This window comes from Manis pentadactyla, chromosome 8 (assembly GCF_030020395.1).
Source record: "Manis pentadactyla isolate mManPen7 chromosome 8, mManPen7.hap1, whole genome shotgun sequence".
In the NCBI taxonomy this organism is placed as follows: domain Eukaryota; kingdom Metazoa; phylum Chordata; class Mammalia; order Pholidota; family Manidae; genus Manis; species Manis pentadactyla.
This window is the reverse complement of record NC_080026.1, coordinates 32,675,252-32,687,351: the sequence shown is the minus strand read 5'-3', so window position 1 is coordinate 32,687,351 and position 12,100 is coordinate 32,675,252. Positions and strand designations below refer to the sequence as shown.

The following is a 12,100-nucleotide window of genomic DNA, read 5'->3' as shown; positions in this document are numbered from 1 at the left end:
CAAAAATTGTGATGATTGAGACCCAAGACATAGAATGTCTCATATGAGCTGTGAAGTTCTCCACAGCATTATTGTGGAGGGATTGGCTAGTAATAGGCACGTTCTAAAGCATGGGTGCAGTTGCATCAGGACTGAACTTAAGCACTGCAAATATTATATTGTGCACAAAAGTAAGTGCATGATTAACCAAAATGGAAGCAAAGTTTATGTAAATGTGATACTTCCCAGTCAGTCAGACAAGCCATAATGGAGGTGAACATACTTTAGTTGCTGATTGAACAAGAACAGGGGCAGAAGTGGGTAAGTTGAGGGAGGGTGTGGCCTACAGGACCCTTTTGAAGGGAAAATGTGAGCCCTGGAAGAAGAAAGGGAAGAAGCATTGACAAGTAGAGAAAGGCTGAGAGGGAAGTTTTTGAATTAAAGTATAAGGATTCTGGACGTGATCAAAGGCAATTTGTCGGTCTTATAAGAGCTCATAACATGTGGGGGAGAAGGAAACCCATAGAGCCTGATTGATCTCATTACTCTTGGAGTTTCCTCTCACACTCCAATGGGACAGCCCCTGGCTCTGGTTTGTATGAACCTCTGGTCCCACATGGGCCTTTGAACTGATTTTCAAGTTCTTCTAAGTGGCCACAGTGCCCAACATAGAATCTTGACCCTGACGGTTTCTGCCTGGGTCTTTACTGGCAGCTTCATCAGAGCAAAGGATTATTGCCACAGAAAATTGGAGACCATGAATTTTCCTTTGTTTTTTTTTTTATCATGGTAGTTGTTGGATTGTTTGCTTTACTTGAACCTGTGAACCTTAACACTCCAATGTGTAAAAAGCAACACCCACTGAACCCCATTGAGACCGTACTTCCAAGTTTATGCCAGGGAAGTCAGTCTGTCACTGGAGAGCAGTATAAGAAAATAGTACTTAATTAAATTGATCAATTACCATGAGCAAAGGCCTGTTGAATAAATATTAAAAGACTGACTCAGTGAATGAGTTTATGATGCGACGGACTCTGGAACTAGCAAAATTATAAAAACACATTTCTCCACTGAAGAAGTAATAAATAGGACTTATTACTAGGAGAATGAAAGGTTACCTCTCTCGGGGGATTTAGAGTTTTCAGTGGCATTTTTTAGCATTTGTGGCCTTATTAAAGCCTGTTATTGTCTTCCTAATTTGTGCCATTTAGAAATGATTTTCATTTAACTTTCCCATGGCTCATTTCTCTCCTTCAGAACATTCCCATATGATTCCCTGATAAAGTCCATGCTTTAACACATTTCCATTATGAAGCTATAATAAGCAGCAACTAAATAGCAATATGAAACAGCCAGAACATAAAGGGCTGACAGGAGAAGAAATTGGCCATCTGGGTAGTAATTTTTATTCTTGAATGCCTGCTGCCTTTTGCTTCTTGTGGGTATTTTTGATCCTCTAGGTAAGGTCCCCTGCCTGATGGACAAGAACTTTAAAATGACAATTCCTACAGTTATTTGGACCTACAGTTCCTTATGCACCTTTCCCATAACAAAATCATCAGGCAATGCCTTCTGATGACATTCTGACTGCTATTCTTTAGCAAAGCACCATAATGGAAAGCAAAGGTTTTCATTTTTGTCCCTTCCTCTTGTCCTTTGGGCTAAAATATCCTTTACACATTCCATTTAGTGGGTCTGTTTTCTCTAGAGAATTAAGTGAGGGCCATTTAGCAACCTGGCCCCTTCAAACATGAATTTCCACTCAACAAATAACTTATGAGCACCAACCTCCTCTCGATGTCTTGTAAAATACAGACATCATGGAAACAAGTCCTTGCCTGCCTAAGACTCACACATTTCCTTCAAGTAGTGGCACAAACAGACAGTCCAGGTCTGACTTGGGTTAGAACCAGAAGCATCTTTAGGTGTGGAGAGTGTAAGTTGTGTTTCTCTGAGCATATTCTCTCAGTAATGTTTAAAGTACAAAGTAGATGTGCCATTATTAAGACTAAGGTGAGAGAAAGAGCTAATGTACTGTGAGAGACAGGAGACACTAGGGGACTCAGGTGATGACTTTACTGAATGTGTTTGCTGCCCCAGCAGCTCCCAGTGTGGCCCTGACCACTACCACTGCCCCAGCTCTGCACATGAGCATCTTGTTGTTATAACCTGGCTACAAGTCTGCTTTGAGTACAGAAGATAGGTCAGCTGGAGTCATGAAGCCTTGTGGAGGTAGTGGGGTTTCCTTGGACTTTAAAGGAAGGGTAGGGATTTGTCAGCTAGAAGTGATATGAGCAATATTGAAATAGCAGACACATGGGGGAAAATCAAATAAACCCATGTGACTAGAGAATCTTTATGAGTTGCTATTTTTTACACCATTAGTCAAGAAGGTGGGTCAACATCTTTCTACAGGGATATGCACCCTATCTTCTAATAGCTTGTTACAGAGATTAGCTACTCTGTAACCCCTGTAAATGTAAATCACAAGAGTGTGGGCAGAGACCTAACTGAAGTGAGAGATCTGAATGAATGTAAAGATCTGTAGAAAGAGAAACAGAAAACCAGTAAATTGGCATTCAATAGGCCAATAGACCAGGCATTCAAAATATGTATCAGATATACATGCAGCTAAACAGTTTTCATTTTCCTTCCAACCTTGGGGCGTTCTATGGGAAGGAGAGTGGAAATGTAAGCTCTGATTGGTGTTGATAGTTTTAGTGCAGTGAGGATATCTCATCCATTTGCTCACAGATCCATGCATGAGGTATGGGAAAAATGACTTTTTAAATTAATTTTTCATCCACCCCATTTGTGCAAGGCATTTCGGCATATGTTTTTGTATCTCATATGAAAGCCATATAGCTTTCTTTAAGTTGTCTGATGCATATTGAGGAATTCATAGAACAAATGCACGTGTTTAGTGAAAGCTTCATCTCCATGGTACAGTTGGGTCAGCTAAACCCCCAGCTGTCCCCAGCTCACTTCCCTCCTGTCTGTTCAGTGGTGGGTAATGCCTTTTCAGAGGTTTGCTCTTGCCTCCACTGTCCTGTGAGTTTTTTGGGCAGACTTTTCTCCCTTACAACTTATTAGCTCCTTATTCTAATGTAGGCTCTACTTTTGACCCTTTCATTCCATTCTTGTCAGCATTCACTGTGTGAAAGGTGATTTTTTTTTTATTACTTGATTCCTTACTTTCATCACAACCACTTCCACTTCTATTTTCCCATCTCCTTGCATTTTGGCTCACATATTTTTCACTTTGTGGTTTCCCTTATCCCTGTGCACTCTACATGTGAGAGCCAAATAGAACCCCACAGTTAAAAATAGTTTCTGACACTATTTGTGATTCCTAAGATGTTGTCTCACAAATAACCTTTTCTCATTTGATTTCCATCTAACATGCTGACAGTGCTCCAATCTTGTTTTCTGATTATCCCATTACATAGCACTTTCCCTTGCATTTAGTGGAAACTTGCAAAGAATAGTTCTGTTTGGATAGCACTGCCTAGTCATCATTTACAATTTTATGGAATTTTTAAAAAGCAAGGGGAGGAAAGAACGCTGGCTTGCATTCTTATTTAAAAGGAAAAGCATTAATTAATTATTTTGGTAATATGTCAGATCACCCTTCATCAGCATGCTACACTAGAGCCATCTGTGCATCTAGAGTAATATATCATGTAATGGAACTATTCTGTGTTTTTTTTTTTTCTTACCAAGGGAGAGTGGATGGTCTATATTGAGAAACAGTGGGTTTTAAATTCAGTCTTAAAAAGAGGCAGAAAACTCGGTTGACTACCCACTGGGATAAAATTTCAGGAAAAAATCATCACAAGCAAATGCATAGCAAGTAACCTAAGAATTCATTACTGTATTCATTATTTTTACCATAAAATTGTAAATATTCAGTCAGTAATCATGTAGAGCCTTTAACAGTTTAGAAGTATTTGTCATGTATGTGTGTCTGTGTGTTTTAGCTATGCTCTGAAAACATCCTACAAATGGCTAAATTCATATGAAGCCACAATGCCCAGGAGACTAAATGATTGCCTTTTAGCATTGATCATTTGGGGGCATAAAATGAAATTTCCAGTGCAAATAATATCACTTTTCTTATGCATTCATTCAAAGAACCTATTATATTCAAGAGCAAATTTTCCTTACATATATTTGTTTCAATTGACATCTTAAAGTACATCTGAGAATACAGTATGCCATATAATTGACAGCTGGGCCATCTAACAGATGCTATATGAGCTCTTTGAGGAAATGAAATAATAATGGAATTCCTATTCTCTGTGGTAAGAAATGACCATCTTTTGTTCTCTTTTGTGAAGGCATACCATCATGTTTTAGTTGGTTTCCCCTGTGTTTTTCTTTAGGCAAGTCAGTAATTTCAGAGAAGTCAAATATATCTTGCTTTTGGGGAAGGCAGTTTGATTGTTTGGGCCAGAGTGTAGTTCTTGGGTTATGTTTGGCAGTCATTACTAAAAGATAGGCTATTTTTCTATAACTTGGATAGTTCCACATAATTTTTTCTCCTTTCCTGTTCTTGACAGGTGCATGAGGCAGTCCCATGTTACAGTGAGTGCAATCAGTATTCCTGGGTTGTAGAACACTGGTCTCCATGCAAAATCCACAATGAGCTGAGGTCCCTGCGCTGTGGAGGAGGAATGCAATCTAGGAAAATCAGGTGTGTGGAAATGGAGGCATCTGGGAAATGGGGCAGTGGAACTTACACATTTTTATAAAAACAATAGTGTTGCTTTTCCAAGTACACTCTTGTTTTCACATCATATACTCTGGCTTTAGCTCATCTTTGAGAATCCTGGAAGTATATGTGCCTTGAACTGTCATATGTATATTGAGATTTCCTGCAAAGGACTTCAGTGGGAAAGCCAACTGCATGGAGCTGCCTGGCATCCCTCCAGATCCATGGCCATCGCTGTTAACAAATCAGGAGATTTGACTGTTAAGTCATGTCTCTCTTTTGCTTTATCGTTAGTATTAGTTGATGGATATTATCTTAATTTTGGATGTCAATATCTTGAAAAGGTCAATTTAAACTCCCACTATTGGCCTTGGAAAATAAAGTCTGAGAATACCTATGAATAGTAGCAGTGTATTTTAATATAAGAACAGCACATCTTTGAAATAATTCTTTGAATGTTGGGTTATTTACTGAAAAAGCTTGTTTAAAGTTTTTGTTTTGTAAATGTAGCAGTGGTGAGCCGAAGAAACATTTGGCCCGAGTTCTTCAAAATGTTCTATTTAGAAATGATTTGAAAAGAAAGAAAAATAATTTCCTTATCAACTGAAGATAATGGCAATAAATGTTAGAGACTCAATAAGCAAAATCTATTAATGATGAACAATAATTAGTATGCAAAATCAAGGGGAAAACATAGTGTAATCAGCTACTCAATTGCATGAGCATAGTGCATCACTGTGCCAGCTTTAGGAAGCTCCACTTCAAATAGATAGCACTCCAATCAGATGGCTCCCTACTGAGTTAACTGGGGGACTGAAGTCAGTTGCCGGGGCAGAGCCTCCTCGTATGTATTGATTGTTACTCAACATCGGTGAACTTACTTTATTCAGTAATTCATTATGTGCCCATCATTTCTGAGACTTAGTCCTGATATTGCAAAATCACTATTAGGCATGTTAGAAGAAGTAGCTGTTGGCACAATGGTAGAGGCGCATCTCGTCACCAACCCAAGCACACGGCTAACAGACAAATTGTCTTTCTTTCCATTTGTTCCTTGCACATTCCCCTGGGGATTCATGTGCCTGGGCTGTCACACACCTGGGGCTCCTACCTTTTTCTCTTCAAAATCTGTGTCTCCTGTGTCTTATTCTCTCCTGGCTTTGAGAAATGACTGACCAACCTGGTTTATCAAGTAACATATAAATGAGCTTTGGCCTCCCTCCCTCTCCTCCCAACCAGGGCTATTAGTATCAAAGCAAAATCTTAGAAAAGAAAGCTTTAAAACAATAAATTGCTACAGATACGATTGTGGCAGATTGGTTAAGGAAAAACACACTTGAGAAAGAGGGCCTTTATGCCATACCTCTCAGCTCAAACATACAGAGCCTGATATAATAATAACAGCAACCAAATGTCACACTGTTAGGGGCTGATTATGTCCCGCCCAAATCTATGTATATAGTCCTAATCCCCAGTACCTCAAAATGTGACTGTATTTGGAGATAGAACCTTTAAAGAGGTACTTAATGTAAAATGAGGTCATTGGGATTGGCCTTAATCAAATCTGACTGATATCCTTATCAGAGGAAATTAGGACACAGACTACGTAGATGGAAAGACCATGTAAAAACACAGGGAAAAGGTGGTCATCTGCAAGCCAGGGAGAGAGGACTCAGAAGAAACCAATTCTGCCAACACCTTGATCTCAGACTTGGAGTCTCTAGGACTGTGAGAAAATTAATTTCTATTAAAGCCACAAAGTCTATGATATTCCATTATGGCATTCCCACAAACTAATACATACTGTGTTGCATGTTTTATGTGTATGATCACATTTAAGTATGCAGAGCACATTTTCCAGGTATCTTGCATTCCAAATCACTATTGACCTTGATAAAATCCTATTGTAATAAATGAAACAGCTTATCTGTTCTCCTTCTTGAAACCTCCATACTGGAGGACATCTGAGCTCATTCTTGACTGCAATCACTTTAATTCAAAACGTGTTTACAAATATTTGCCTTCTATGTATCAGTCATTGTACTATGCACTGGGAATTTTAAAAAGTGAACCAAAAAGTTCTTGTCCTCAAAGAACGTATAATATAGCATCAGAGAAAAATATAAACACATAAATTAATATATGATGGAATGTCATTGCTATGAAATACCAAGAAGAAAAATAAAATTGGATTAGATTAAAGGATACTACTTTGGAGAGACTAGTCAGCAAAATATTTGGGCAGAGTCCTAATTAAAGTGAGAGATTTGAATGAATGTAAAGATCTGTAGAAAGAGAATTCCAGGGAGAAGAGTGTTTCTCAGATTATTATGACAGGATTTATAATAACATGACCTTTATGGCCGGTTCAGAACTTCTAAAACAATGTAGAAGGATATTTTTCTAACTATAACATCAAGTTCTGGAAGCTTAGACAAAGAGATTGAAAGCTTTCTTTACATTTGAAAGGACCTTGCTGGATGCAGTATTTAGAAGGTCATTTGGGTTCTGTATGTAGAAGCAGGGATTAAAGTTTGAAGAATGTTCTAGAATCCCAAGTGAGAAGATGGTGGTTAGATTGGGTTTAGTAATAGCAAAGGTGGTGAAAAGGCCAAATTGGGCTATAATTATAATGTATAGACCACAGGATTTGCTTATAAAGTTATTGTAGAATGTGGAAGACAGGGAAACATCAAAGATGATGGCTAGGTTTTAGGGCCTGAGCAATCATAGAAATGATGGTGCCATTTGTTGAGAGGAGGAATAATAGAAGCAGTTTGAGAGAGAAAATTAAAAGCTATCTTTTGAACATATTAAATTTGAGACAATTTCCTTCCATTTGAGGAGTCATAGAATGGATTTTAGAGAGAGATGAGGGTATAAATTTGGACATGAGCAGCTTATAAATTTGGTATATATTAAAAAGAAAAGACATAAGAAATTGAGCCCTGGGAAACTCCAATATTCATAGATGAGAGCAAAAACAAAGATCCTACAAATGACACTGAGAAATAGCCAGTGGAATGGGGAGGAAAACCACAAAAAAGGGAAGAGGAGAGTTTTCAAGAAAGATACAGTAATCAATTGTTTCAAATGGTTCTAAGAAGTTTACTGAGATGAAAACTGTTGAGTTTGGCAATGGGGAGTCTGTTGATCTTGATAAGAGGTTTCTCTGAAATGGTAATATAAACGTGATTAAAGTGAGTTCAAGAGGTAATAATGGAGGATGATGAGGGAAAGATATGTAACTAGAAAATATGCTTTAAAGCAAGTTTGAAATGATTTTGAGTAGAAATGAGGTGATGACTGAAGGAAGATGTGGCAGAGAAATTGATGACAAAGGATATGTAAACTGCAAATGCATTTTCATTTGGGAACACATTCAATTTCCATCTTTTTAAGTCTTTACTCTTGGGCTTATAAGAAGCCCCAGAAAAGTCTCTTCTTAAATCATGCACAAAAAAGGTAATCCTAGAAGCCAGTATTTGGGGAACCCAAGGGAAGAAAGCTGTTGATGTGGTAGATAGGCTGATGGTGCCCAAAGCTGACAACAGTCTAATCCCTGAAATCTGAATATGTTGCCTTATGTTGCAAAAGGGACTTTTCAGATGCGATGAAGATAAGGGTCTTGAGATGGGAAGACTTCCTTGGGTTGTCTCAGTGGGACCAATTTAAGCACAAGGATCCTTAAAAGTGGAAGAGGAGATGGGTGAGAAAGAGGAAAATGTGGCCACAGAAGCAAACCATAGAGAGATTCAAAGCTCTTGGCTTTCAAGGTAGAGAAAGGGGCCATGGCCCAAGGAATGTGGGTGGCCTCTAAAACCTGGAAAAGGAGGAATGGATTCTTCTCTAGAGCCTCCAGAAAGAAATGCAGCACTGCCACAGTGCTGATGTTAGCCTAGGGAGGTCCGTCTTGAATTTCTATACTATTGAATTGTAAGGTAACAAGTTTGCATTGTTTAAGCCACTAAATTTGTGGTAATTCTTTTCAGTATGTTAACTTTTACTATATTCCCATCTTTAAGCAGGTTATGTGTTCTCTAACCCAAAGACCCTTTTAGTGACCCTCTCCAGATAATAAGCCTTCAGTAATTTGCAAGGGTAGAGGAGGGGTCATCACCAGCTATATGGATTGGAGGAGGGGATCTGAGGACCTAGGGACTTTTTAAACATACTTTTAACAAATCCCCCAGTTTTTCAGCCTCACCTCAACCACATTTCCAGATGTACTTGGCGCCAAAAATCCTGATTTTTCTATGTGCTCTGTGGTGTAAATGGAATTACCTTCCTTATTTTCTCTTGAAGTCTTAGTATTCAGTGTTCCTGATGTGCTAAGTCAGTTAGGACTAGTCCGTCTACTTTCCATTTGTGGGCCTTTGTCCTATTTCTTGTTCTTTGTCCCCATAGGGTAATGCCCTTCCCCCCTTTTTAAACAAATTCCTTTGCTAGTGTTTTTGTGGCATGTTGAGGGTGGACAAAGACTAATGTGTATGCTCAACTGGACGCCATTGACCAGAAGTCGTCTTTCTTCTTTCTGAGTAAAATAATAAAAGGGCATCATCTGAGAGTGTGTAAGCAAGAAGGAAAGCAATTTCCAGCTTTTTAATTTGCCCATAGAAAGACATTTAAGCTATTTCATTGTCTTTTCACTATTGACTGTTACCACAGGAGAAATTAAAGTCTGTAGATGACTCTATGCCAGGCCTCCCTATATTAGAAGGCATTACTTACATGAATTTTCTACCATTCTGTTATCATCCTTTATATAACATATATTTTTCACTTCTTAGCACCTCGTAAAGTTTATTTTATTGTATACCAAGTGTTAGACTACTTTGTAATTTTCCTGAATTTTAACATTAAATTTGTATTGTATGTATAAAAGAAACTCTTAATGTATAGGGTGATTCATTCTAGATTAGGGACACACTAAAAGCCCTCTAGCACATACCTCTGATCTGGTAATTGCTAATCTGGTCATTTCAGACACAATGCCACCGCCAAGGAGAAAGCATTTTAGGAGGGGTGTGCTGGAGGGCTTTGGATGCATCCTGGATCTAAAATGAATCATCTGTGTATTATGACACCATTATGTCATCATTGTCATTTTCACCTTCACTTTGATCATTATCACTAGAAGAAAAGATTTATAGCAACAGGGATCTTCTCTACCTTCTCTTGAGTTCTGTAGCCCAGCAGCCAGGCAAGGTCCTGTGCATAGTAAACCCTCAGAAATATTTACCAAATAAATAATTATTAATAAAAAATAATTTTGCATCCCAACACCTAGTAAACAGGCTTGTACAAAGCAAGTCTTTATTAAACATTTTTGTGAAAATAATTTAAAAATAAACTTCTATAGAATATAAACACAGAGAAATGCCCACACGATAGGGCTATAGCTTGATGAACTTGTGCAATGTGAATGCACCTGTGTAACCAGCCCAGAGAACAAAAAAAACCAAACTATTACCAGGACTACGCAAGCCCCTATCAGTCAGTAACTGTTTCCCCACAGGGAACCACTATTATGACTTCTGACACCATAAATGAGTATTACCTATTTCTTAACTTCATATGAATGGAATCATACATTTTATATTCTTTTGTGTCTAGATTCTTTCATTCAACATTTTATTTGTGAGCTTCACCTATGTTCTTTCATCTAATAATACTTCATGCATTCCCACTTATATATAGCATTTAAGACAAATGATTTGCCACAACATATCTTTTGTACTGTTGTTGAATATTTGGACTGTTTCTACTTTGGCTGATTATGAATAGTGCTCTTATGAATATTGTCAGGGTTTTTTTATGGTACACATTTTCTTTTGTGTATGTTAATAGATGTGGAATTGCTGGACTACATGTTATAGTATATGTTAGCATAAGTAGATACTGCCAGCTAGTTTTCCAAAGAGTTTATGCTCTAACCAGCCAAATGAGAAGAGTTACAATTATTCCACATTCTTGACAACTCTTGATATTTTGTTTTTTATTTGAGACATTCTGGTGGTTACATACACACATTCTGTGACTTTTTGCTTTCAATTTTACTGATTCAATAGCATTATTATTTATCTTGTCTTCACCAGTGCTTATCTTAGAGCCTGACCCTGAGTAGGCCAAGCATCTGTACCACGTGATGAATTGCTGCATGACAATGCGTGCTCACTGCCTTTTGGTTTACGATACCAGAACCCTGTACTGAAATACAGAAAATGCCTGAAAGAAAAACATATTTAATTATTCTTCACATTGCTTTGTCATGACCTGAAATGTGTGGACAAAGATTAGGGAAGTTTAGATGACATGAGATGGAGGTCTAGGAAAGGTCTAAGAGAGTCATGAAAACTGTGAAGGCTCAAGCTATTGCAAAGTGATGGATTCATTCTGGAGAGAGCCTTCAAGATTTGTTACAACAAAAAGAAAATTCACTTTTTGCTGGACCTGAGTAAAAATATTGTAGGTCTCTTTAGATGGAGAGTTTTTCAAGGATGACAGTTGTCTCTGGCCTTCCCATTTTTTGCTCCTGCTGAATTAAGATTCTTCCCTGAGTCATAACTCAATAAAAGCCAACTGGTTGAAGAAGGAATTATTTTTCCCCAGCTTCTCTGCTGGTCTTAATTTATGTAAAACTATCTTTGAAGAGTAAGTAACTATGATACATGGTAACTATTTGAAATTTACTCTGGGCTGTTTTAAGTCATCAAGCTGTCTTGTGATCTTGCCTTACAGATGTGTCAATGCAGCTGATAGAGAAGGTGGAGCAGTGAATAATAGCCTCTGCAACCAGGATGAAGTTCCCCCAGAAACCCAATCCTGCTTCCTTCTGTGTCCCAGTGAATGTGTCATGTCTGAGTGGGGGCCTTGGAGCAAATGCCCACAGGTAATTTTTCTTCATCAATCCCCTAGTCCTAACATCCTGCCTTTGCTGCTGGGCTTTATATTTCAGTTGCTCTCTGTAAGTCCGGGGAGAGGAAATTCTGGGACAAAATACCTCTAAAAGCCAGAATCAGTCAAAGGGAGAAATAAAGTTTAAAACCCTTTTATTGCTTACAAACTGCAGTCCAGCACCATCTCTCTCCTCTGCTCCAGAAGAAGCAAGCAAGCAAGCCAGCCAACCCCTCCCCTTAACCTCTCAAATTCAGACACACCCTTGGTTGCCCAGGTAATTACCCATTGACATGGAGATGAATTTCTCTCCACCCCTGAGGATATGCAAATGCACCAAAGCCAGGCGAGATATTCTGGAAATGTTAGAATTTTACCGACACTCTCCAAAGAAGTCTTGTAACATGGGAGAGTAAATTTGTCTAAGAGAGCAAAGAAAGAGAAGCAAAAGAAAGGGAAAAAAATATTCAGCAAGTGAGAGTGAGCCATTTAAGATGCCAGTGCTTCCCT

At 38.3% G+C, this 12,100-nt stretch overlaps 1 protein-coding gene across 1 annotated transcript in view; it reads left to right on the top strand.

The window, feature by feature from the left end:
- The window catches only part of THSD7B (thrombospondin type 1 domain containing 7B), a 918,476-nt gene that overhangs the window by 818,333 nt on the left and 88,043 nt on the right, over window positions 1-12,100 (top strand). The window contains exons 16-17 of the mRNA XM_036886655.2: window positions 4,542-4,675; window positions 11,435-11,585. Coding sequence (XP_036742550.2) covers window positions 4,542-4,675; window positions 11,435-11,585 — 285 coding nt within the window. The remainder of the gene's footprint in view (window positions 1-4,541; window positions 4,676-11,434; window positions 11,586-12,100) is intronic.